Here is a 27,988-nt window from a genome sequence, read left to right on the forward strand (position 1 = left end):
ATCTCTAAATGATACACTTATGCTGTTAATTCTGGATGTATCAATGTTAGATTTTGCATACTTACTTTCTGCCAAGATAGATAAGGATTTTACTAAATTAACCACCCCAAATTTTCTCTAACTGTAACATCTAATAAATTATATCACTATTGCTACCTTTTCCATTAATTACATATATACTTAAACTTGTATTTCCTGGTTCAACTATAAACAGTCTCTCTTCACTTTGTCAAATAAGAATATTGTATCCCATACCCCTCTCTTCATCTCTCTTGTTCTCTTTTACATTGTCATGGTTAACATTTACAATCTGTTTTGTAATCATAGTTAAGGGGTTCTTGCTTTGCCTACAGGTGAACTGTAAATTTGAAAATCAGTAGAAGATGTTTATGTTATAGTCACATAAACATTGTTTACTGCCCAGGCAAGTTGTATTCTATATTGGTGTTTTGTATTTTTTTTTTTTTTTTTTTTGAGGAAGATTAGTCCTGAGCTAATTACTGCCAGTCCTCCTCTTTTTGCTGAGGAAGCCTGGCCCTGAGCTAACATCCGTGCCCATCATCCTCTACTTTATATGTGGGATGCCTACCACAGCATGGTGTGCCAAGTGGTGCCATGTCTGCACCTGGGATCCGGCCGGCGAACCCCAGGCCGCCGAGAAGCAGAACGTGCGAACTTAACCGCTGCGCCACCAGGCCGGCTCCTGTTTTTTGTATGTTTTTGTCATATAACCCACCCCTACCAGACTTCTGATTGCCTTTTTACTTTTGTCTTGAATTGTCTACTTTTATGGCATCATTAGAATAGGTTCTCCCACATTTCCAGGATACCGTCACATCTAGGGACTGTTTTGTTTTCTACAGGAAGTTCTCTTACTGCCTTGCAGTCTCCTTTCAGTTTGGATGGGTGGCTCTCAGGCCTGGTGCACAGTTTTTATCCTGGGACTTGCCTTCATTGCTTGTCTGAACTAGTTCTATTGTTCATAGATCCAACTTGCTCCAATTTCCTAGATAATTCCCTTGTTTTGCCAGCCCACATTCTCAGGTAACATCCTAAAAAAGAGTATTTGGGAGCTTTCTCAGTTTATGCTTAATTTTCTTTTTCATTCTACCCCCGTATTTTATCCATAGTTTCGCTTGGTATAAAATTGCAAGGTCAAAGTCATTTCTCTGTGGAACTTGCAGGGATTGCTTATCTCCTTATATCCAGTCCTGTTGATGAGAGGTCTATTACCAGCCTAATTCTCATTCCTTTATGGAGGACTTGTATTTGCTCTCTGGAAGCTTTTAGAATCTTCTATTTTTGCTATTCTTAAATTTTATGATATGCCTACGTGTAGGCTTTTTTCTTTTTCTCGCTCAGTACTCAGTATGTCTTAGACATTTGTAGACTCGTGTCTCCCTTTAGTTCTGAATAATTTTTTTTCTTGTTTAATCCAACAATTTTCTCTGTTCTCTCTGGAACTTTTATTCTGAAGTTGAAAACCTCGATTAATTCTGTATGAATATTTTTTCTGTCCTATTTTCTGTCTCTGACTACTGTTCTCTACTTTTCACATTTTCTCTACTCTTGTAGTAATACAAACAGAGCCCACAAGATGACCTTACAGGAAATGAGACAGACAAATGAGTCATAATTCATGTTTCTCCCTTCCAGTTAGTTAAAGGCTTATCCAGCATCAGCCCTGATGGGTCACTGGGTGAGTGTTACCTATGATGGTTTGTGTTCACTCCCACTTTATTATTGATTTGAAAATACTACAAGAGAACTCAAAGTGAAAACCAAGCCATAAAGGGAAAGTTATACAAAGTACTTATAAACATTCTTGTAGTTATAAACATTATTTCAATTCTCTGGATTGACACAGCTTTCAAGAATTTAGGTTCTTTAAAAGGATAATGTTATGAATATTGACAGAAAACTTGATGCTTCATTTTTCAAACAACATTCAAGTAAAATGAATGTGTCAAACGGTCAATAATTCAAAGAACAGAAAAACAGAAATTTTGAAGCAGGCTGAGTCCTACAATTTTCCTTTAAGCTCCACAGAATCTAAAATACCTGCTAAGCGCAAGTCTGTTCAATGACAGCATTCAGCAAAACTTGAGAACTTTTAAATAAAACTGTTTAAAAACAGAAACTTACGTATCTTATATTTTACCTGCAAAAATGATTGGAGATTTTTTGGGAGGAGAGATAGAAAGCCATCTCTGTTCAACAAGATATGCAATCAATCACTTCTAGGTTTTTTTCCCCCTCCCCTTTACTTTTTAACACCACCAAATAGGTGTGCTCATTACTCATAACTTTTCTAACTTTTTTGACACCACGATCACCTGGAAGGATTTAACAAACGCATGTTCCTGTCCTTTCCTCCTTCTCGAAACGGACTCGGTCAATCTGGGGGAGGGGCTGAGCACCTAGATTGCTAACCAGCGATACAGGTGAGTCTCACAATCGCGGAAGTTTGCGAGCCGCTTAATTAAAGAAAAGAGGGTGACCCATTCGAGAAGCCAGACTTCCACAATCCGAACTGTTGGCGGTGGGGCGCGGGCACCTGAGGTTTGGTGAGTTCCCCCAGGCAACTGTGATGCAGGGTCAAGAGCGAGAAGCGCGCGGGAGCACCAGGCGCCAGCGCCCGGGCCAAGCGCTGAGAAAGACGCTAAGGAGGGTTTCCGGGGCGGGTATCGGCCTTTCCCGGGCCTCCTCGGCAGGAGGCCCCCGCGGACCGACTCCGGCGACACCGCGAGGCTCGAATGGCAGAGGCCGCACGTTACGCAGGGATTTCCCCTGCGCCGTCCGGCTACCGGGGTCGGCAACTTTTTCTCTTCCTCTCGTCACCCGGCCCTCTCGACGAGCATCCGCCCAGCCCCGCCAAGCCCCCACGCCGCATGTCGGGCGCACGAGGAGGGGGCGCTGGACAAGGCCAGCGCTTGGGCTGCCGCTGCCGAACCCGTACGGTCGGCGGGCGAACCTCGGCCTCTGGCCCGCGCAGCCGCCGCTCCGTCAGGCCCAGCCCCTCGCCCCGACCGCGGCTCCACCAATCGCCGGCCTCGCCCCTCGCCGCACCTGCGAGGAGGAGCCCGCGCGCCGCCGTCGCAGCGTCCCGCCCCGCCCCCACCGCGGCGCCCCGAGATCGTCCGCTGCCGGCGTCTGGTTCCCGGCGGGCGAGAAGCGGAAGCTGCTAGCCTCAGGGGGTCTTGGGCGCGCCAGAGCCCGGCTGGCTGCTGAACCGCAGCTTCCGGGCAGCCGCGGCAACGGCGAGGCGCGGGTGTCGCGCAGATCCCTCTACCCCGAGCGAGCGGGCGGGCGCCGCGAACCGGCAGCCCCGCTGGGGGCGGCGGCCGTGGCGTTCGCGCTCATACGCCCTGTGCGCCGCGTTCCATGCCGGTGTGGTGTTGTCGCTGCTCCCTGGCCGGTCATTTCAGGTGACTTCTCCGCCGGGGAGGGGAAGGGAGCAGGACTGTCCGGCCCGCAGCCGGGGCCGGGGTGGGCAGAGGGCTGGCGGGGTCGGGTCGGGACGGGTCCGGGTGGAGGGCGAGCGCCCGGGTCTGCAGCGGCCTCCCGTCGCGCCCCGCCTTGCCGCCGCTTCCTGCGAGTTCCTACCTAGTCGGGGTTCCCGCCCCTGCTGGGTGGGCTGCTCGCTCCGGGAACTCTCCTCTCTTGTCCCCTTTTCCTCGCCCTGGACCATGCCAGTCATGGGACTGCGAGACCGGTTAGGCCCGGAGCGAGTCGGTCATTGCCAACTGAGACTTAATAAGTAGTGCAAAGTTTTAGTGAAGGGGTGTGAAGACCCTCCCCCACCGTTTAAAATGTCCGTCTTTACGGAAATCCAATAACCTAAGTTACCGGGTTGAAGGGAGGTAGGGAACTATGTTTTATTTTATGTTTGGTAGTGTTTAGTAGTGTGATCTAGTTACAGATAAGTTCTGACTGGTTAAGGTGTTAGTCATTGTAAGCCATATATATTGTAGAAATTAAATGTGGCGATTCTAGACTCACATTCTGGGGCAAGTTTTTAGGGATGATAAGGATAACACATTTTAAAATAAAACTGAATGTATGTTCTAGATCTAGCATGGCTGGCCAATACTTAAGTCAATTGTGGAGAGAAACACCAGACACTTGAAACTGGTTTTAACCCTGTGGCGAAGAAATACTAAGCTTAGCGAAGACATTAGTTAAAAGTACCTTGCTTTACATATGCGACTGCGAAATACGAAACTCTGATCTAGAGTTCTTAAATTTGGGTTCGTAGATAGAATTTAGGTGGCCCATGAATTTGGATGTAAAGAAAGGTGCAAGTCTCTAAATTTTAACCAAAATCTATTATTTTCTTCAATTACGAATATAAGCAACAAATCAGGGTAGTATTTGTGACTTTGTCACCAATAAAAATCACAAACATTTTCATATCACATTACAGTTGCATGTATCTAAAGATACTGTTTATGCTTATTTATTCAAAAATACAGTAATTATACCTCACTGAAGTTGTTACTTAATACAGTAGAAAAGTACATATAAAATCACAATTTACTTTTTATAACCATATTTTAATATAATTGGTTTCCTTGTAAATCCTATGTGTCTTTCATGTGTTTAATAATAATATTCAAAGAAGAGGTCCAGAAGCTTCACCAAATTGCAAAAGGGGTGTGAGGCACAGTTCTGGTTTAGAACTGCTGTTGTAATAGAGAGCAATAATGCAAACTTGCCCAGCTTCTCAGTGCGTTTTGTAGAAGTCTCTAAATTCTGGATATTTAACAAAATTGTTTTATGTAATAAACTGCTGGCTTTTAAGTTCTAGGCAAACTTTTTTGTTGATTACTTGACAGACAGTGGTTTGAGAGTATCAGATCTACTTTGGAGAGTTTTGGAAAACAGGTTCCCCTGGTGAAAACTTGTTAAACTGAAGCCCCTGATTAAATAACTCGCCTTTCAGAAAATACTGTCTGAAAGCGTTTTGTCATCTGTTGGTACAGTTGAACTCTTAAGATGCAGCTTGGGATTCATATCTATTCAATTAAGCCTAGGTGGTGAGTAACATATGGTTACCTCTTTGTACAGAAGTTTGGAGGACGTGATGAAAACAAAGTATTTGCTATATTTTGATCTTGAGGGATAAAGGAAAACAAGCATATTAGCCAAAAGATAGAAGTTTTAATTAATAAACCATATTTCCATTGTAAAAACAGCTCTGTTGCATGTAAAATTTAAAAAATAAAACAATATTTAAAACAGCTCTTTTAGGAGAATTTTTATAATTTACTAATGCTATTTTTGGAACAATTTCATTAGGAACACACATTTTAAAACAGATTGTGACATCTGCATTTTGGATCTTGTCAAATTTCTGAAAGGATAGGTGTTGTGAGAGAACTGTCTATTAACTTTCCAAGGGAGAAATCCCCATATTTCTGTTCTGGAAGATGAAGAGTGTGACTGACTTCATTTGTGACTTTAGAACCTTCTTTTCATATGGTAGTATCAGTTTGGTAACAATTTAGGATTATGCTTCCAAAGACTATAAAAATTCAGATAGTAAAGCATTTCATTTCAGTTGGATCATTTAAAGAAGTATTGCTAGATGTGAGACAAGTTTTTGTTATCCAAGTATTATGCCTATGCTGTCCTTGTAAATTTTTTTTTGAGGCTTTCGACTATAGTGTTTCCAAAACACAGGATGGAAGGCCTCTAAAATCATCTTAAATTTCAAGGAGTCTTTTGATGCCTAACAGTAGGTAACTATTTTTCTATGTGTGTAAAACATGTGCAGCAATACTAAATTTATAACTTAGGCTCTGAATTTTTTAGAAAGAATATTTACTATTAGGTCTTTGTTTCATTGTTGCTTTATAAAACCAGTGAACCATATTTTTGCTTTGTTTGCTTCTCTTGCTTCAGTTTTCCTGTCTGTGTTAAACCAGTATTAGATTTATCAAATACCATGCAAGTATATTACAAATAGTTTATACCGATATTATAGATTATATACAGTTTATATATACACAGATTATCCCAAAGACTAGTAGAAAATCAGAACAAATTATGTGTAGAGAATTTAGATAAGGTAAAACTTTGGCTCTACTTTACTTGGTTGTTGGAATAGACTACAGTCAAATTGCTTGAGGCCCACACACAAAAAAACCTACTAGACCTAATAAATTCAGCAATATTGCAAAATACAAGATCATTATACAAAAATCAGTTGTCTTTCTATACACTAACAATGGACAATCTGACAATGAAATTAAAACAATTCCATTTATACTAGCACCAAAAAGAATGAAACTCTTAGGAATAAACTTAAAATATATAAATAATGTAATATATTATTTATAATATCTACGTATATATATTTTATAATATGAAATAAATAATATAAAAATGCATAAATTTAAAGAAGTGTACACTGAAAACTATAAACCATCAATGAGAAGAATTACAGAAGGCCTAAATAAATGAAAAGGAATCTCATGTTCATGGATTGAAAATATTCTTAAGATGGTTGTATTCCTTGAATTGATCTACAAATTCAGTGCAAACCTATCAAAATCCTAGCTGCCTTTTTTTCAGAAATTGACAGGCAGATCCATTTGCAATGACCCCACAATAGCCAAGACAATCTTGAAAAAGAATAAAGTTGGAGGATTCATGCTTCCTGATTTCAGAACTTACTAAAAGAAACAGTAACCAAGATAATGTGGTGCTGTCATATAGATCAATGGAAAAGAATTGAGAGTCCAGGAATAAATCCTTACGTTTATGGTCAGTTGGTTTTCCATGGGATCCTCAGACAAAGTCTCTTCGACAAATGGTGCCGGGACAAATGGATATCCACAAGCAAAAGAATGAAGTTGGACTCCTACCTCACATCATATAACTTAAAGTGGATAAGAGACCTAAGAATCAGAACTAGAACTATACAACTGGTAGAAGAAAACAGGAGTAAATCTTTGTGATCTTGGGTTAGGCAGTGGTTTCTTAGATATGACACCAAAAGCACAGCAACAAAAGAAAAAATAAATTGGACTTGATCAAAAATTATAATTTTTGTGATTCAAAAAACAACATAGAGGCTGGCCCTGTTGCTGAGTGGTTAAGTTTGTGTGCTCTGCTTCGGCGGCCCAGGGTTTTGCCATCGCGGATCCTGGGCACGGACATGGCACCACTCATCAAGCCATGCTGAGGTGGCGTCCCACATAGTACAACCAGAAGACCTACAACTAGAAAACTAGAATATACAACTATGCACTGGTGGGCTTTGGGGAGAAAAAGAAGAAGAAAAAAGATTGGCACCTGAGCTAAAATCTGTTGCCAATCTTTAAAAAAAAGAAAACACACAAAATGAGAAGACAACCCACAGATTGGGAGAAAATATTGCAATTTATGTATCTGAAAAGGACTTGTGTCCAGAATATATAAAGAATTTTTAAAGCCCAACAATAAAAAGACAATCCAATTTGAAAGTGGGCAAAGAATTTGAGTGTCTCTCCAAAGAGGATAAATAAATGGTCAATAAGTACATGAAAAGATGCTTAACATTACTAGTTATTAGGGAAATTCAAATCAAAACTGCAATGAGGTGCCACTTCACACTCACTAGGGTAGTTTAAAAAATAAGTGTTGGTGAGAATATGGAGAAATTGGAACTCTCATATATTGCTGTTGGTGTTGTAAAATGGTATAGCGACTTTGGAAAATAGTTTGGCAATTCCTCAAGATGTTAAATATAATAGAGTTTATGGCTCAGTCATTGCATGCACTCCTGAGAGTGTATGCAGGAGAAATGAAAACATTTGTCCACACAAAAATTTATATGTGAATGTTCATAGCAGCATTATTCATAAGTCAAAAAGTAGAAACAACCCAAATGTTCATCAGCTCATGAATGAATTAAACAAAATATTATATCTATGCAATGGAATATTATTCAGGAATAAAAAGGAGTGAAGTACCAGTACGTCCTACTACATGGGTGAAGCTTGAAAACATGCTAAGTGGAAGAAGTCAGACACAGAAGGCGACATAATGTATAAGGGGTTCCATTTATATGAAATGTCCAGAATAGGCAAATCCAATAAAGCAGAAAGTAGATTTGCGGTTGCTAATAGCTGGGGGGGTGGCAGGGGTGTATACTTTTGGGGTGATAAAAATTTTTCTGGAATTAGTGGTGGTAATTGCAAAACTAACAACCCTGAACTGTACACTTTAAAAGGGTGTTTTATAATACATGAATTACATCTCATTAAAGGCCTTGTTTAAAAAAAAAAAAAGGCATTTTCTTTCCAGGCTCCCTTTATTTACTTTGGTCTAGGCCCCAATCAAATAAGCTGTTATGTTTCTTATGTTTTGGGGCTCTTGAAAGCTAGCTGTCTTTCTTGGTTAATAGAAGCCCAACAGGGGAGGCATTTTATTTCTGATTGTCTTAACCTCTCCAGTTTTTTCTTAGGTATAAACCACTTTGAGAGGACAAGTCCAATGTAATGAAAAGTACTTGCTTATAAAATGTATAGTCAGTATATAGAGTTGATAGCTGTATTAAAATTGAGGCCTACCAGAAAAAAAAAGATTTCTTGAGACATCCTGACTTAGAATATTAGATGCCTCTTAATGAGTTATACAAAAATTGTATTCTGCTGTACCTTTAAGCAAAGTGATTTGGAGTTAGTTTGTTTAAGCCAACACTTCTCTTCTAGCCATAGTTTGCTTGTGGTCTTAAGAAACATTTGAATGTTAAGTATTCATTTCACAGTATTTATTTGTAGACTGAAGAAACCGGCCAAGGCATTTTATATCATTGAGTTTTGCTTATAAAGTCAAATATGGTAGTAACTGCTAAAATGCTGTCATTCAAAGGATCATCAGTTGCTTTCAGAGTGTACAGGATATCAGATAATAATTTAAGTAGTCTAGCTTACTAAGTATATATATATATATATACTCTTAAGTTGACTCTAAGAGTCAACCCCAAGCATATCCTCCCTGTTTTTTAATGTGAAATGTTTAAGGTTTGAAGAAGGAGACATCTGTTTAATTGCCAGAAATTTAGAGTGATGATCATTTTTATTATTTCTCAGGTTATATATATAGAAACACAACACTGTTTGAGGTAAGGATGTCTGGAAGAAACTGAAGATGAGGTCTGCATCTCCTGAAAAAGAATTGTGGCCCTTACAACCACAATTATATTAATCAGGCCTGGGTATCCAAAAGGACTTTGGTCAGAAGCATTCTGAGGGAGCTGGAGAACTGTCTCTGGCACACACTTAGGAGAAATATCAGGGACAGGCCTGAGTATAATACATTCATGTTGAGTTCAGTTGCCAAGAAGCAGAAGCAGGCAAGACAGCTAGTACACCTGGATCTGATAAGATGTAGTAATTGGAATGATCTGAAAGGGATGGATTATGCACAAGATATTTCTTCCAGGGCCAGGGTTGCAGTGTGAGGAAGGGCTTTCTCTAGTAGCCACGACCAAAGAGTATTCTGGCCAAAAGGGGCCGTGTATAGTTAGGGGAGTCCAAATATTCGGGGTAGAAGTTACATCTTCAGTTTAGGAGAGCTGTCAGTGTGTTCTAGGGAACTCTGCCCTATCCTAGGGTATATTGGGAACTTGTAAATTTAAAGGGAAGCAGAAATTTTGGTCTGTGATTCTTTCCACTTATCACCCTCCTCCGGAATCAATGAGTCCGATGAAACAACCCATCCATCCCATGTTTATTGTTTTGGTAATAGTATTAAACGCACTCACCCATTAGTTGGTATTCAGTTTAATATTTCCAGACACTGGCCTGTTGCTAACTATATGAAGATGAAAAGTAACTTGGGGATTCTATTCTGAAGTAATCTCAAATGTAATGTAGAACGTTAACTCTGCTTGGAGTATACTCCATTTATTGTGTGGCCACGTCAGAATGCTAAAACTAGTTTCTAAGGAGGCAATTGAGAAAGAAGGTAGATTAGAAATCAACATTAAGATTTTCCATATTTCATTATCTCCTTGAGAATAAATATGATATATACTTCATTTTTTTACCAAAATGCACAATTTGTAATATATAAGCACAGTAACTTCTCTTTAAAATATTATATGTGACTACTCTAAATATACTGCCGTTAATGCACTCACCTTTTTATCAGTGAGAAAAAAGAAGAGAAACTAGCCATTCCTAGGAGCTCTCAGAGAATTATAAAAATCCTCAATACAGTGCTATGTCTTTGATCATTAAAAATAACTTCTTATTTAGGACTTGTCTTATGTAGGACTTCCCTACAAGGTGCTAAAGAGATATTAGCAGCTATTCAGGATTTCTGACATTGGAAGTGGTGTAGGTTGACATGTAGCTAAGCTGTTAATTTGAAGGCATTAATCAGAAGGATTTCCTTTTTTCCTTTTATGGAATATTGAATATTTTATGGACTAAATAAAATCTGAGTAATGACAGATTTTTATAAGGGCTATATTGACTTTATGTGTCTCATTTTGTTCCATGTTTTTTTTAAAAAAGAAGTTATAGTGACACTGAAACCGAAGGAGAGATTTTTAATTCCTTAGTGCAATATTTTGGTGATAATTTGGGGCGAAAAGTTAAAGCTATGCCATTAGTTGAAGAAACTACTTTACTTGAAGATTCATCAGTGACTTTGCCTGTGGTAGTAATAGGTAAGTTATCGCATTTTATCTCTTAAATTACAGTTATGATCCTTACTACTTTTATAAGTGTACAGTTACATAGCACAAGTTCTTAGGATTGTATTGAAAAGTATTCTTAGGTTGTTTGATATGGTAAAATAACCAATAACCAAATCATTGGAGAGAGTAATTTGTTAATCTGATATTAGATTCTATGTTAGAATACATCTTTTCATTGAAGGATGAATATTACTCTGTTATTTAAAAATATTGTCTATTGGTTGTGTTAATTATATGACAGTGTCATGGTAAAGATGAACAACAGTATTCTTAGATCCCTGTACAGAGCATTCTGTGTACGTTATTGGATTATGCCTTACAACCTGACAGCCCTCTGATGTTGTAGGGCTAGCTATAGACAGGGAAACTCAGAAGTTGAATAACTTGTGCAAGTTAGTAACCAGTGCTTAGTTAGTAATGAACGTTATAGTACTCTGCAGTAATGTTTATAATTACCTGAACCATAACTATTATATATCCTTTGTACCACCTCAACAGATATGCATATTAAAAATTAAGCTATATATAGAACCTAATTACTTTAGAATTATAAAGTTTATGATTTAGTTTTATTGCATGTATTTAATTACCTGTCATGTATATCTTTCATCTAATATTCAGACTCATGAAATCAAATAAGTACTATAAGGTGAAGCCAAGCTGAAGGAAAGAATTAGGGGACATAACGTACCATGATGGCATACAACTTCCTTAGTTTCTTTGATAGCCTGTTTCAACGTTAATGGGAAGGAGTGAAAAGTCCTGTCCCCTGACTGGCTTGTGGGAGATGAGGGGAAGGAAGGAAGGAAAGGAGGAAAGCAAGATAGTTCTATGTTAGATTGCCCTCTGGAGGAGATGACAGTTCTTGCAGTAGTTCTCATCCAGGATATCTCAGATCATACCTTGTGTTCCATTTTCCAACCCTGGTTTTCCATCCTGCATGTCTTGGAATGAGTAAATGTCTTGTTCTACCTGGGCTATGGGAGTGTTAGAAGAGGAAAAACTACCTTCATCTGTTCCTGCCCACTGCACTCGCTCCAAAACAGTCCATTCCTATTTTGCCCCAGCTAGCCAATGAGTAGCTTAACCTAATGTATTAGAGCCATTACTGCCGGCAGTATCACCACCAGTCTGAGCATAGATAAAGAGCTAATTTCCTTAATAGAGGTATTGGTTTTGTGTTGTCATAACACTTTTCCACAAACCTAGTGGCTTTAAACAAAAAATTTATCTCGCAGAAGTCCAACACTTGTCTGATTGGGCTAAAATCATGGTATCAGCAGGGCTGCATTCCTTTCTGGAGGCTCTAGGGTAGAATGTTTCCTTGCTTTTTACAATTTCTAGAGGCTAGCGCATTCCTTGGCTCCTGGACCCCTTCTGCATCTTCAACGCCAGCAATGTTGTTTCGCTCTTCATAGTCATGTTTCTGCCTCCCCCCAGCTGGGAAAGGCTCTATTTTTAAGGACTTGTGTGATTATATTGGGCCCATCTGGATAATCCAAGGTACTCTCCCCATCCCAAGGCCCTTAATTTAATCACATCTACAAAGTCCTTTTGCTATGTAAAGTAATAGGTTCTTGGGAGTGAGAGAGCATTCTGCCTATATAGTTCTCTGTGAACTGCCTGTTTCTTTGCCTCTTGTCTGTTGAGTGTTGTTTCTTTTTGATTCCAGAAACTTGGCTCTTTGCCTCACATCTTAACTCGCACTATTTTTCATTTATTTAATATTTATTTGAATTAATAGACTTTATTTTTAGAGCAGTTTAGGTCTACAGGAAAATTGAGCAGAAAGTACAGAGAGTTCTCATATACTCCTTTTCTCCCCACCCCCTGCTGTTTCCTCTATTATTAACATCTTGAATTGGTGTGGTACATTTATTATAATTGAGGAATCACCGTTTATACATTATTAACTAAAATCTGTAGTTTACATTAGGGTTTACTCTTTGTGTTGTACAGTTCTGTTGGTTTTGCTGAATGTATACTGTCTTGTATCCACTGTTATAGTATCATACAGAATAGTTTCACTGCCCTAAAAATCTCTTGTGCTCCACCTATTCATCCTTTCTGTCAACTCCCGACCTCTGGCAACCACTGATCTTTTACTGTCTCTATAGTTTTACCTTTTCCAGAATGTCATATACATGGAATCATACAGTGTGTAGCCTTTTCAGACTGGCTTCTTTCACTTAGCATTAATGCATTTAAGATTCCTCTGCTTTTTATGCCTTGATAGCTTATTTCTTTTTATTACTGAATACTATTCCATTGTATGGATGCTTCACAGTTTTGTTACCCATTCACTTACGGAAGGACATCTTGGTTGCTTCAAAGTTTTGACAATTATGAGTAAAGCTTCTATAAACATGCATGTGTAGGTTTTTGCATGGCCATTAAGTTTTCAATTCATTTGTTTAAATACCTAGGAGTGTGATTGCTAGATCATATGGTTAGACTGTGTTTAGCTTTTTAAGAAACTGTCAAATTGTCCTCCAAAGTGGCTATTATCATTTTGCATTCCCAGCAGCTATAAACAGGAGTATCTGTTGTTCCACATCCTTGTCAGCATTTGAAGTTTTCTGTGTTTTGGATTTTAGCTGTTCTGATAGGTGTGTAGTGGTATCTCGTTTTAATTTGAAATTCTGTAATGATATATGAGGTTGAGCATCTTTTCATATGCTCATTTGCCACCTATGTATCTTTGAGGTGTCTGCTCAGATCTTTTGCCTACTTTTCAATTGATTGGGTTGTTTGTTTTCTTGGGGTTGATTGAGATTTAAGAGTTCTTTGTACATGTTACAAACAAGTATTCTATCAAATACATCTTTTGCAGATATTTTCTCCCAGTCTTGGACTTTTCTTTCTCTTAACAGTGTTTATTACAGAGCAGAAATTTTAAATTTTAATGAAGTCCTGCTTATCAATTTTTTCTTTCATGGATCCTTTCAGTGTTATATGTAAAAACTCAGTTACCAAACCCAAAGTCACTTGGATTTTCTCCTATGTTCTAGAGGTTTATAATTTTTTTGTTTTATATTTAGGTCTATGATCTGTTTCAAGTTAATTTTTGTAAAAGATAGAAGATTAGCATCTAGATTCGTAATTTTGCATGTGGATATCCAGTTGTTCAGTACCATTTGTTGGAAAGACTATCCTTTCTCCATTGGATTGCCTTTGCTCTTTGTCAAAAATAAGTTGACTGTATTTGTGAGGCTTTCTCTCTAGGCTTTCTATTCTGTTCCATTGATTTGCCTATTATTCTTCCATCATTTCCACACTATCTTGTTGATTGTAGTTTTATAGTAAGACTTAAAGTTAGATGGTGTCAGTCCTGACTTTGTTTTTCAGTATTGTGTTGGCTATTCTGGGTCTTTTCACCTTTCCATTTAAACTTGAGAGTCAATTGCCAATATCCACCAAGTAACTTGCTGGGATTTTTATTTGGGTTGCATTGAATCTGTAGATCTAGTTGGGAAGAACTGACATCTTAACAATATTGAGTTTTCCTATCTGTGAACATGGAATATCTTTCCATCTATTTAGATATTCTTTGATTTCTTTCACCAGTTTTAATGGTTTTCCTCATATAGATCTTACATATATTTTGTTTGACTTATACCCAAGTATTTCTTTTTTGTGCAAATATAAGTGCAAATATAAGTGTTGTATAATTTCAAATTCTACTTGTTCATTGCTGGTATATAGGAAAACAATTGACTTTTGTATATTAACCTCATATTGTGTAATATTGCTCCTATTATTTGTTAGTTCCAGGAGTTTTTTGGTCAATTCTTTGAGATTTTCTACATAGATAATCATGGCATTGACGAACAAAGAGAGTTTTATTTCTTCCTTCCCAATCTGTGTATCAAAATTTTATTTCCTTTTCTTGTCTTATTGCATTAGCTAGGTCTTCCATCATGGTGTGTGTTGAGTAGGAGTGGTGAGAAGAGACATCCTTGTCTTAACAATCTTAGAGGGAAATCACCTAGCTTCTCACTATTAAGTATGATGTTAGCTGTAAGTTTTTTGTAGATGCTCTTTATCAAGTTGAGGAAGTTCCCCTATATTTGTAGTTGCTAAGAGTTTTTATCATGAATAGGTGTTAGATTTTGTCAGATGCTTTTTCTGTGTGTGTTAATATTATTGTATGATTTTTCTTCTTAGTTTTGTGTCTTTCTTTTTGCTTCCAGGAAATTAGCTCTTTACCTCAGATCTTAACTCCCACTATTTGTCATTTGTTTTTAATTTTTACAAAGTCAAATGGTTTCTTTTTCTTTTTGTCTTTTGAGTTTTGTGTCATGCTTAAAGGCTTCCCACTCCAGCATTATAAGTAGAAATATCCAGTTTTCTAATATTCTTATGATTTTACTTTTCATATTTACATCTTTGAGCTTATTTTATTTGAGGAAAAATATTAGGCAAGGAACAGGATTTTTTTTCCTGATGGCTAGTAGTTGTCCTAGTTGGATTCAGTTTTTGATAGATGAAGATAATAAAGAAGTGGCAGCCCATACTAAAGGAACTAGAGAAATGGAAGTAGTTAGGGTCCAACAAAAAAATCCGGTTTGGTTTTAGTTAAAGCATATAAAAATATAGGAAGGCAGTAATAGGAGATGGAACTGGAAACATGGTTGAAACCAGAACATGGAGAACACTGGGTAGTCAGAAACAAGCAATTAAGGCCTTTAGAATAGAGGGGGTAACATGACGAGGACCATGTGTTACCAAAACTCATCAATGTAGAATGTGAAATTATTTTGGAGTAGGTGAATATGGAGGAGAAACAGGAGGAGATTTTTGTCTTCTGAGTGAGAGTATAGGAGTGAGAATAGCAGACAACTGTATGGATATAGGTTTACAAAGTACGTTTGGAATTAGAATCTGATTAACTTAAGATTTTGCTCGTACCTTACTTTGAGAAGGGATGAGGTTTAAAAAGGATAGGGCACCTAAATGAAGGAACTCATGAATTTGCTTTTGAAAACATTGTGACTAAGTTATTAGTGGGTCAGTCAGGTGGAGTGAAGAAATAGCATGGTGGGATGTATTTTTGGGGAAGAGGTCAGCCTAGAGATCTAATTTTGGGATTCAGTAGCAATAGGGAGTTGAAGCTTAAGTAGATGAGACTCCCAAAAGAAAACAGGAGAAGACAGAAGTCAGAATCTTGTGAATATTTGGTTTTAAGAGTTTAGAGAAGGAGGAATTGGTGAGCGAGAAAAGCCAAGGAACAAGAGTATTAAGATGCATGACACACCTCTCTCCACTTTTTTTTTTAAAAAGGAAATGGACCTTCAGGAATCTGCCTTTCTTATATGTTATCAGGCTATAGACCATATTTGTCATCAGAAGCAATACATCCAAATACAATCTTACATAGTAAATTAGAAGAAGCAAGACATCTTTCCATTGTTGATCAGGTAGTATTATTATTATATTATTATTATATTATTATTATTACATGTCAATCTTTTAAATTTTATTTTTAATACTCAGGTTGTTTTTCTACTTACAGAAGCACTGTGTTTCTTAGCTGAAAATCCTTTCTTCTAAATAACATTTTCTATCATTTTAACTTTAAATTTTGTAAATATGTTTTGCTGAGTTACTTCTCTTTATTTTCCTAAATTGGTTTAGAGCAGAATTCCCTAAATTATTTTATGATGGAGTTTTAATAGGTGCCCTATGCTCAACTAAGTTTGGGAAGTGCTGCTTTTTATTGTTGGAGCATCAAGGTAGAAATATTAAGGTATATTAGCATATTAAAGGCATCTTCAAGTTTTACAGTAAAAGGATCTGATTAGCTTTGTTAAAACCCAACCTTTTCTCATATTTATTTGACCAAAGAATCTAACCAGATCTCAAGGACCATCACTGCTCTGTAGCACACTATCTGGGTAATGCTGGATTAGAGCAGTGGCCTTCACTATTATTATGATAGCTATGTTTGTTTTTCCAAATTCTATCTACCTTTTTTCCTTCTTTTTTAAAAAATTCATTCAGGACTTAGAATACTTGTCTGAGGGCCTTGAGGGCCGATCATCCAATCCAGTTGCAGTACTTTTCGACACACTTCTTCATCCAGATGCTGACTTTGGGTATGATTATCCATCTGTTTTGCATTGGAAATTAGAACAACATCATTATATCCCTCACTTAGTTCTTGGTAAAGGTCCACCTGGTGGAGCTTGGCATGTAAGTATATTTTTCTTAGCATTTTTGTTATATGTCATCTTGATAAGACCATTTTGATTCTTAAACATTATGATACAATGTTATATGATGTTTACCAAATATTTAGCTGAGAATTTTAATGCTGTTCAGTTAAATATGGGTTAATTACTAGTAGAAGTTAAGCCAGATTTGATTAGTGATAGTCTTAGCATAAGTGTTTCTCTATATTATTCTATAAGAATTATACAGAAAATATTTCAAGAATATTTTGCATAGTAAAAAATTTATTCATTTTAGAGTTTACAAAATCTCACACAGTATTTCATGCCAATATCCATTATTTTTCCTGTATTTTCCAGATTGTAAATGAAAAGTATTGTAAAAGAAAGAAGTTGTATTAGTCTGCTTGGGCATGGACTGAGTGGCTTAAACAACAGATAGTTATTTCTCACAGTTGGAGGCTAGGAAGTTTTAAGATCAAGGTGTATTTAGTTCATGGTTATGGTCCTTTTCCTGGTTTGCAGATGGCTGCTTTCTTGCTGTGTCCTCACATGGTGGAGAGAGTGCTCTCTCTCTTTCTCTTCTTATAAAGCCACTAATACTACTATGAGGGCACCACCTGCATGACCTCATCTAGCCCTAATTACCTCTCAAAGGCCCCATCTCCAAATACCATTACATTGGGGATTAGGGCTTCGGCATATGGAGTTTTGGGGGTGACACAGTTCAGTTCATAGCAGAGGTTAAGCCAGAGAACCAATAGCGCATTTTATTAGGGAGCAGCAACTAATAATTCTTCTTCACTTTTGTGTCCTTAGCAGTTAGTACAGTGTCTAGTGAGTGCTCATTTCTTGTACAAATAAATAATTTTTGCTATATTTATGAAATAGACTTCATGGGAATTTTAACATTAAATATCCAATATTTAGTACTTCACTTAGATCTTCCTGTATTCGTGCAGTGTTACATGTCTTAAAGTTGTTTACATTTAATTTTTCAACTGATTGTTTCAGGGTATTTGGGGACTTTCTAGATTAAATATATTGCTGACTTTTTTTTTTTTTTGAGGAAGATTAGCCCTGAGCTAACTACTGCCAGTCCTCCTCTTTTTTTTGCTGAGGAAGCCTGGCCCTGAGCTAACATCCGTGCCCATCTTCCTCCACTTTATATGTGGGACGCCTACCACAGCATGGTGTGCCGAGTGGTGCCATGTCCGCACCCGGGATCCGAACCAGCGAACCCCGGGCCGCCAAGAAGCGGAACGTGTGCACTTAACCACTGCACCACTGGGCCGGCCCCTCACTGACTCTTTTTAATCTTAATTCTCTTTATGGTAATAGGTAGCAACTACCAAATTATCTGTGCCTTTTAACTTAAGTGTTTAAATTTGCTCTATTAATAAGTAACATTCTTAATAAAACTGTATTTCTTGAAAAAGCCATAATATGTTTTTAAAAAGTTTTTAGACTACATTCTCTAAGTTCCTCAGGTTTTATATTGTACTTATATTTTTCTGCTTAGAAAAATGTGCAGGCAATAATTGATCTCTGTTACTTCATTTCTTCCACTTATATATATAGGAAAGTTAAAGTATGGTTAAGCCTTGATTGCTGAAAACACATTTGAGTCAGTGTTAAAGCTGAAATATACCTACAACTTGCTGAATTTTTTTTCATGCCTCATATCTACTAGAATAGGGATATAGATAAACGATATTTGAGCTGTGATCCAGTTGTCAAGCATCACTTCTATGAAGCTTCCTTACTTTCCCAGGCATAATTATTTGTCCCCACCTCTGCATTCTATAATTTATTCTTAATCTCATAGTGCTTGACTGTAGGACTGTTTGTTTAGGCAGTTATCTCCCCTGTGGTGCTTCACATACATTTCAGTTAACCTTGGTTATTACTCAAATGTAAGCTCCCTAAGTCTTTTTCCTCTCATATTAGTCTCTATATAGTTCTGTTTCTCTTGTGATCCAATTTCTCACCACTTTCCTCACTTCCAGACTTTCTATGTCCCTTCAACTCCATTTAGTAATAAACAAGCTTTCCTACACTCATTTCAGTTATGTCCTACTTCTACTTCTTTTCTTGAAAGCTTGCTCTTTCCTGAAGATACCACCCTCGCTCCAGCTCTCTGAAGTGGAGTCTGTTCATTCTCCCATAGCCCCATGTCCTATCGGGTTGGCTAGTGACATTGGTGCTGACTTTATTCCCTATTGCTCTTGTGTAGAAGCCCTTGTTCGTTTGAACAGGTTGTCATTTTCTAGCTTCTCTACCATTCCAGAATGAGCCCCTCAATTATTGAATCTGTGGCACCTAACTCATTGTCTTCCATTATATCCCAACTTTTATTTCACCTTGAATAACTTTACCTTTACGTGACACAGATCCAACACCTTAACGTCTTAGTCTCTTAATCTCTTCATTCTCAATGATCTTCTCTTCCATTCCTCATTAGGTACTAACTCCAGTGGCTCCACTGTAACTCTTACCTTTCCTAACTACTCAACTTGTAAACACCTAAATTCTCAAATCTTCAGGATCACAACTTTCTGTTCTTCCAGCTGCATCACCCCGTTACTTAACACTGTACCTAAACTTGTAACACAGAGAATGTTCCAGGCCCTGATTTTTAACCTCCTTACCTGTCCAGCTTAGGTTCTATAATCCATCGACTTAACCATTCTCCTAATTTCCTTGATCACATGGGCTTGGCAAAAAAAAGCAATTCATACAACTGTGCACTTTATCTTTTCCTATAAAACATTACCAGAAAAGAAAAAAATTCGTACAACTGTGAAAAGTATTCTCCAATGTCAGTTGGGTCCTGAACACTACATTTGGCAATCCTTTACTATTTCCTTATTAAGTTCTTCTCAAACCTCTATCCTTTTTTTTCCACCTTCCTGCTTAGAAATACTCGATTCTTACTTTATAGAGAAAATGAAATCTGAAGTGGGTTTGGCTAAAAAGAAAAAAATCCATGTTACTGCTGAAATATGTTTTTTGATTGTTCATTTTTCTTCAAATAGAATATGGAAGGCTCCATGTTGACAATCAGCTTTGGAAATTGGATGGAGCTACCTGGACTTAAATTTAAAGATTGGGTGTCCAGCAAACGAAGGTAAAGATTAAACTAGTCAAATTCTTTAGTGTACAATGGGAAAGAATCTGTTGTCAAATTTCGAAGTATTTTTGATCCTGTAAATGAATAATATAAATGTGTGTTTATTTCAAATAAAACCTTTTTCCAGCAGTGATTATGAGCTAGTTTACATTTTGGAGATGTTATAGAACTAAGCACACAGAGGTAAGGGATTGTCTACAGATTGGGTTCCTTTTGTTTTTTTTTTAAGATTTTATTCTTTTCCTTTTTCTCCCCAAAGCCCCCTGAGACATAGTTGTATATTCTTTGTTGTGGGTCCTTCTAATTGTGGCATGTGGGATGCTGCCTCAGCGTGGCTTGATGAGCAGTGCCATGTCCGCGCTCAGGATTTGAACCAACGAAACACTGGGCCGCCTGCAGCGGAGCGCGAACTTAACCACTCAGCCACGGGGCCAGCCCCCAGATTGGGTTCCTTTGATTTCTTTGTTAATCATGGATTTATCCCACTCTCCTGTTAAACCACTCTACGTTTAGTACTTTCTCATCCACCCATATATCCTTTCTACACTTATTTTGTTAGTGGATACATAACTTCATGTATGCATATCTCATGTATACATACAAAAGTGTTTGACTTTCAGCGTAGAAGAGTGTATATCATTTATAATTTAGAATGATGGAATAAACTAGAATCTGTGAGATTGGCTCCTTGGATATAGAGGTAAATATTTAATAAGAAATATGAAAGTAGGAGTAACTCAAAAGAAATTTCAACTTGGAAGAGTTCAAGTTCATTTATTTTGGGAGAAAGAACTTGAAATTTAAAAAGAGAAATATGAAAAGCCCCGTTATTTTCAAGGATAGTAAATATTAAATTAGATAGGAATTACTAATCCAGAGAACCTAGTCTAATTTGACTGCTCACAGAAACAATAAAGCAGGAAGTTGGTTAGAACAGGGCTATAACATTTGAATGCTTGACTTCCTGCCAGGTAGAAACCATGTTAATTCACAGAAATTATCCTTAATTTGAGAAGATTTAAGGAGAGCAAATTTAGACCAGCATGAATAATTGAGATTAAACATTTCACATTCCTTTTGGGTTTTTTAAAATGGAATTTTATATGAGTTTGAAATGTAAAGTTGCAAAATCAGGCAAGTTGTACGAGTTCTTGATTCTTTTTAAGCAAGCAAGTGAAATTGCTCAATATTCTTCCCTTTGTGATGTGGGTAAAAAAGGGATTATGTGATTTATATACCAGCAGTGTTCATCCTTCTAAGTTGGGCATACTCTGTATTGAAATTATATGTGAAAATGAGTCTTGTGATAAATAATTAGCTTTAGTTCCTGCCTTTGCATAGTGTTGAGAAGACTCTTAGATCTCTAGAGAGTGGGAGGGTTTGAATCCTGACTGTACAACTTCTAATGTTGTGACCCTGGCCAAACAACTTAAATTACTGCTGTCAATTTCCTAGTTTGTAAAAAGGAGATAATAATAGTAGTAACTACTACATAGGGTTTCTATAAAAATAGTTAATACATTCTAAATCTTATAATAATTAAATTTTAAGAAGAAATTTTTATGACTTTCTTCCAAGTTATAATGAATTATGTGAAACAATTTGGGTAGGTATGTTTTTATTATTATTTATCTCTAATTGGGGTACAGTGTTTAGGGCTACTAATATCCACTGCTTTAAAGTTCAAGTGGAAAATGAAAGAGGTACTAGTGCATTTTTTCATAAAGAGCAGATTATATTTATAGATCTCTTTATGAGTAGGAAAACACAGAAAGAAATGTCATATCTTATTTACTTAGATGATTTTGTTCAAAAGACAGTTATTTTTGCTCATCATGAAAACAGAAAGCAACTCATTAAAAATCGTGTCAAGATGGTACATATTATCTTTAAGAAGTATATGTATGGGGGCGGCCCCGTGGCCGAGTGGTTAAGTTCGTGCGCTCCACTTCAGCAGCCCAGGGTTTCGCCAGTTCGGATCCTGGGCACCGACATGGCACCGCTCATCAAGCCATGCTCAGGCGGCATCCCACATGCCACAACTAGAAGGACGCACAACTAAAAATATACAACTATGTACTGGGGCCACTTTGGGGAGAAAAAGTAAAAATAAAATCTTAAAAATAAAAAAGTATATGTATTAGTTAGACTTGCAATATCTCAACAATTGTAATCTAAATAATTCAGTCTAGTTATAGGTTACAATTGTGAGATAGACTATAAAACAGTCTAATTTTCAGATATCCACATTTTAATCCCTTCATTTATTTAATAAGTTATTGATAAAGGCAGCTAATCTGAACAGCTATATGCCAAGGCACTGGGGAAACAAAGATGCATTAAATATAGTCTCTACTCTTATGGGACTTCTATTGATAAAACTAATTTATCAACATTTTTAAAAAGAAAAAGAAAACCTTGCTTTCTTTGTTAGGATAATTTCTAACTTAGTCCAGAGGAATTAAAAAGATATAATAGCTTACTAGGTAGAGAAGTAATAATCATAGAAACTAAAAGTACTATCCGGCTAAGATATTTTTCCTTTCCCTTTTTTAGAAAGCTTAAAGGGGATCGAGTTATGCCAGAGGAAATAGCTCGCTACTATAAACATTATGTAAAAGTCATGGGTCTTCAGAAGAATTTCAGAGAGAATACTTACATTACGTCTGTATCAAGACTCTACAGAGATCAAGATGATGATGATCGTCCAGACAGAAATATTTCAACGCAGCATTTACAGATAGAGAAGTCACAATTTATCAAGAGAAACTGGGAGATCAGGGGTTATCAGCGAGTAGCAGATGGTTCCCACGTTCCCTTCTGTCTGTTTGCTGAGAATGTAGCTCTGGCAACTGGAACATTGGATTCTCCTGCCCATCTGGAAATTGAAGGGGAAGATTTTCCTTTTGTGTTTCATTCAATGCCTGAATTTGGAGCTGCTATAAACAAAGGAAAGTTGAGTGGCAAAGTGGATCCAGTGTTAATTGTAGGTTCTGGGCTTAGTGCAGCTGATGCAGTACTGTGCGCTTACAACAATAATATCCCTGTGATTCATGTATTTCGCAGACGAGTAACTGATCCAAGCTTAATTTTCAAACAGCTTCCCAAAAAGCTTTATCCAGAATACCATAAAGTCTATCATATGATGTGTACTCAGTTATATTCTGTAGACTCAAATCTTTTATCTGATTATACGAGTTTTCCTGAACACCATGTGCTTTCGTTTAAGTCGGACATGAAATGTATTCTTCAAAGCATCTCTGGATTGAAGAATATATTTAAGCTCTCTGCAGCAGTAGTATTGATAGGTTCTCATCCCAACCTGTCTTTTCTGAAGGAGCAAGGGTGTTACCTCGGTCATAACTCAAGCCAGCCAATCACATGTAAGGGTAATCCTGTGGAAATAGATGCATATACCTACGAGTGTATTAAAGAAGCTAACCTTTTTGCATTGGGTCCTTTGGTTGGAGACAATTTTGTTCGATTCTTAAAGGGAGGGGCATTGGGTATTACACGCTGTTTAGCTACAAGACAGAAGAAAAAGCATTTATTTGTTGAAAGAGGAGGAGGAGATGGGATAGCTTAAAGCAAGTTTACAAGTAATTTTATATGGACAGTTTACTGTTAAAAGATTTTTAATAGTGGTTTTGCAGTGTACTGGCTTGAATTTCTGGACTTTGAACTAGCTGGAGAACAGCCTCAAGCTATAGTAACTATTTTTTAAAGTTACAAGAACTTGGTGTCCTGATTTATATTGTAATGTATCAAAACTGCCAGTGTTCAGACAAGTAGAAACACTGCCTATTTGGTATACTTTAAGCTCTCACTTAAGTGAAACATGGTTTTCTTTCAAGACTTACTTTTTGTGATCATTTTTGGTTATGTCTGATTTTAAAATATTACAGCCTTGAATCTATAAAACCATACAGTCAATAGGCCAGAAATTGTCCTCAGTATATATTGGGTCACCTTGCTGCTCAAAGGGTAGTGCAAAGATCAGCATCTGCTTCAGTTGTAACCTGTTAGAAATGTAGGTTCTGAGGCCCGACAATAGACATATTGAATTAGAAACTGCATCTTAATAAGATTCTCAAGGAATATGTATGCTCATTAAAGTTTGAGAGACACTGGTCTAAATGACAGTGGGATACAAGGTTATGTATGCTGGGGGTGGGTTGGGGATAGGAGGCATTTACAACTCAGGTTTTATTTATTTTGAAATTACCAATTACGTAAATTAATTTATTACCAAATATGAAAAGTATTTTTATTGAAACCTTAACAGGTACTTCATATTCTTAGCTTCTAATAATTTAAACAGTCCAATAATGTTGGCATATATTTAAGACATCCAGGAACCTGGCCAGGACTTGTTTTGAAGGTTTATTCTCTACTTAACTAGCGTTAACAATCTAGTTTGCAGTTCAGTGAACTGTGAAAGGAACTACTTATCCCTGTGTGACCACTGAGTTAAATTTGTCACTGAAACTAAGATATTTGGGCATAAGGACTTCTAACATTGTAATACTATTTGGGTATTGCTTTAGGTCAAAATTGAAAATAAGGTTAAAATCTGTCTTCTCCGTTCTCAAGATGAGTACTTTGAAATTTATTCACTGGAGATGACAGAGCAGCTCATACTATGGTTATTTATTGAATTATATGCTGTATCTTAATTTATATTTAAGTGTGCTTAATGTCTGTTATTTATACACAAATCCCCAGAATTCTGAGTGTAAGATAAAGTCTTTCTTCTGAAGTTCTCTATGGCAAATTGAATTTCTTTTTTTTAATTTACATCTGGAATGTGTTTATTGAATGTCTAACTATTCCATTTTTTCTTAGTATTAAAAAATGGACTACAGTATCAGTATTCTGTACATCTTATTGCAACATTCTGTTCCTAAAATATAATTTATCTTAAAATTGTTCAGAATGTACTTCTTCCTCCAACTAGCTGTTTCAGATGAATTCTTACACTCTTGATAAACATGTCAGATTAATTTGATTTTAGCAATATAATCCAGTTTTAGTTTACTTTGATGGCAAATTGTTTTCAAATTAATTTCAACCTACTGATATGGTGTAAAATCCTGATTGCACTTGATTGAGCACTCTCCAGCTTGCCTGTTCTTAGGAGCTCTGAGTGAGTTGGATTGGATTTTTTTTTAATGTCATTTCTAAATTGAAAATGAGATAGCTATAAAGATGGTTTCTAGGAAAGGACAAGAACTGCTGACATCCCCTTGTGTCTCAAGTTTGCTCTTACCCCACCAATAGCATTTTTGAGATGAGAATATTCACCCAAAAAAACCTGATTTCAGGGAAAATAAAGCTTCAGTGAGGCCCTAAATAAACCTGGTGAATAATTTCATCTTGAGTAACCTTCCATTTCTCAATTGTCCCTCAAACTTAGCTGCCCTGTATTGCATATAACATTAAAGCTTTTCTCTGATGTACTATACTCTTATACTCTTAAATTGATCAGCTTCTGTCCCATAATTTCAAATCTTAATTTTCAGTATCAAGTAGCTAGTCAAGGAGAGGGGGAAAGCTCTAAATATTTGACTAGTTAGTCTTACTATGATGTGGGCATTGCTTCTTCATCCCTCAACAGTCTAGCTCTTGAAAAAAGGTTTAAAAAGCATAATCTCTCTGGGGTTTTAAAAATAATACAATAAAAATAAGATTTAGTCACAGCTCTGTCTTTGGGGCAATCTTGAGTTTGTGAACTTTGTTCAACTTTACTGTTTTTTTTTTAAAGATTTTTTTTCCTTTTTCTCCCCAAAGCCCCCTGGTACGTAGTTGTATCTTCTTAGTTGTGGGTCCTTCTAGTTGTGGCATGTGGGATGCTGCCTCAGTGTGGCTTGATGAGCAGTGCCATGTCCACTGGGCTGCCTGCAGCGGAGCGTATGAACTTAACCACTCGGCCACGGGGCTGGCCCCCAGCTTTACTTTTTTGAAAAACTTCATACTTTTATCATATATGTTTCCATGGAATCAAATTTTAGTTAACAGATTAAAAAAATTAAAGGATTTTAAAATATTATGTTGTCAATGGGAAATGGTGAAAAACTCTTCTAAATAAATCCTGTTATTAAATGAACGCAAGTTCTGTTAAGTTCCAGCTTCTGGAACACTGAGACACCCAGAATCAAACAAAATTAGACTGAATTTAAATGTCATTTAAAAATCTAACTTGGTTTCAGTCCTGCTTATTGCATAAAGCCATTTTGATCAGACCAGATCATATAGTCTTTTAAATTACATTGTATACATTCCTAGTGGAAGAAAAGGGCCAGGGTCCCTAAGCCTAAACTGAAAAGAGTATGTGGAATAAGGATTAAAGAGAGAGTCTACTGATTTGACTGGCCTCCCCCTACCCCCACCCCAACAGGCTAGTCAAGAAAAATGGTGTCTTTTAGGGAAGGAGCAGGGCAAAAAAATAACTGATAAACTAATATTTAAAAATAACCTTCAAATTTAAAACAAAAAATAAAGGGATAGCTTCCTGGTTTCAACCATGATGGAGTAATGCGAATTGGATTTACCCTTCACTGTAATCAACTATTAAACCAAAAAGAACCCAAAACATAAAGCAATGTTTTCACACAATGGATAGTAGCCCAGGACTGATTTTTGTTTTGTTTTGTTTTTTGCTGAGGAAGAGTCATCCTGAGCTAACATCTGTGCCAATCTTCCTCTAATTTGTATGTGAGTCACCACCACAGCATAGTTGCCCATGAGTGGGGTAGATCTGCACCAGAGAACTGAACCTGGGCTGCTGAAGTGGGGTGTGTGGAAGTTACTTAACCACTAGCCACAGGGCCAGCCCCTCCAGGACTGATTTTTAAGAAAAAAATTTAGAGGTGAGCTCTACAATCATTCCTTCTGCCTGAGGGCACTTTCCAAGTTAACACTGAAAGTGGGGTGTTTCTGGGTGGAAGAAAACATAGTTCAGGGTTCCTGCTGGAATTTCATGAACAGGGTACCAGAGAGAAGGGAGCTCCATAGAGCTAGGCAGATCCAGAAATTTGCATTATGATTCTCTTAAATCTGTCTCAATAATAAACTGAGAACAGGGTGACAAACCAAAAGGCCCGGCAGAGATCAGTAACTAAGCTGAGGTTGAACAGAGATTCTGGATGAATACAATTTTATAAATGGAGTTCTGTCCAGCCAGAGTAGCAAGACCTTGCTGAACACCCACACTCAATTGAGACCCCAAAAAGGCCAAGGCTTGGGAATACAGTTATGCTAAATCCATGTTAGCCTAAAACTAAACCTCAACATGATCAAATTGATTTGCCAGTAAATTAACCACCTGCAAGCACAAAACAACACTCTTTAAAGGAAGATGACAAAATCCAGACTGTCAGCAACATCACAGCATCCAAATATCCAACATGCAATAAAAAATTCCTAGGTGTTAAGATAGACAAAATGTTGACATAACCAGGAGAAAAAAAGTAATCAAAACAGATCCAGAGTTGACACACGTCAGAAATAGCAGGGAAGCACTTTCAAAGTTACTATATAAATATGTTCAAAAATATTAAAGGAAAAGGTTAACAGTGAATTGGTCGTGAATCTCAGAAGAAAAACAAACAAATGAACATTCTACACCTGAAAAATACATTCTGAAATGAAAAATTGACTAGATTAACATAAAAATATAAGACACCAAGGAGAAAAGATCAATGAACTTGACAGGTTAACAGAAACTATCCAAACTGAAACAGATACGTAAAAGGATTAAAAAAAGACGACATATAGGATAAATAACAAGTGGTCTAACACATATAGCTGGAATCCAGGCAAGGAAGAGAGAATGGGGCAAAAAACATGTACAGAGTAAATTAAAGTTGAAAAATTTCTAAATTTGATTTAAAAAATAAAAAGTAACCCATAGGTCCAACAAACTCAAACTGCAAACAGGATACATACAGAGGAAAACACAACCATGCACACCACAATCAAGCT

At 37.1% G+C, this 27,988-nt stretch overlaps 1 protein-coding gene across 1 annotated transcript; it reads left to right on the forward strand.

Annotated features, from left to right (window-relative positions):
* The first annotated feature begins 2,725 nt into the window (after positions 1-2,725).
* Positions 2,726-24,870, forward strand: OSGIN2 (oxidative stress induced growth inhibitor family member 2). The gene is made up of 6 exons (XM_014853399.3): positions 2,726-3,428; positions 10,515-10,669; positions 15,983-16,119; positions 16,703-16,894; positions 19,911-20,002; positions 22,562-24,870. Exons 1-6 carry the CDS (start codon positions 3,385-3,387, stop codon positions 23,589-23,591), a joined length of 1,650 nt encoding a protein of 549 aa, XP_014708885.1. The 5' UTR covers positions 2,726-3,384; the 3' UTR covers positions 23,592-24,870.
* The last annotated feature ends 3,118 nt before the right edge of the window (positions 24,871-27,988 follow it).

Source organism: Equus asinus, chromosome 12 (assembly GCF_041296235.1).
Source record: "Equus asinus isolate D_3611 breed Donkey chromosome 12, EquAss-T2T_v2, whole genome shotgun sequence".
In the NCBI taxonomy this organism is placed as follows: domain Eukaryota; kingdom Metazoa; phylum Chordata; class Mammalia; order Perissodactyla; family Equidae; genus Equus; species Equus asinus.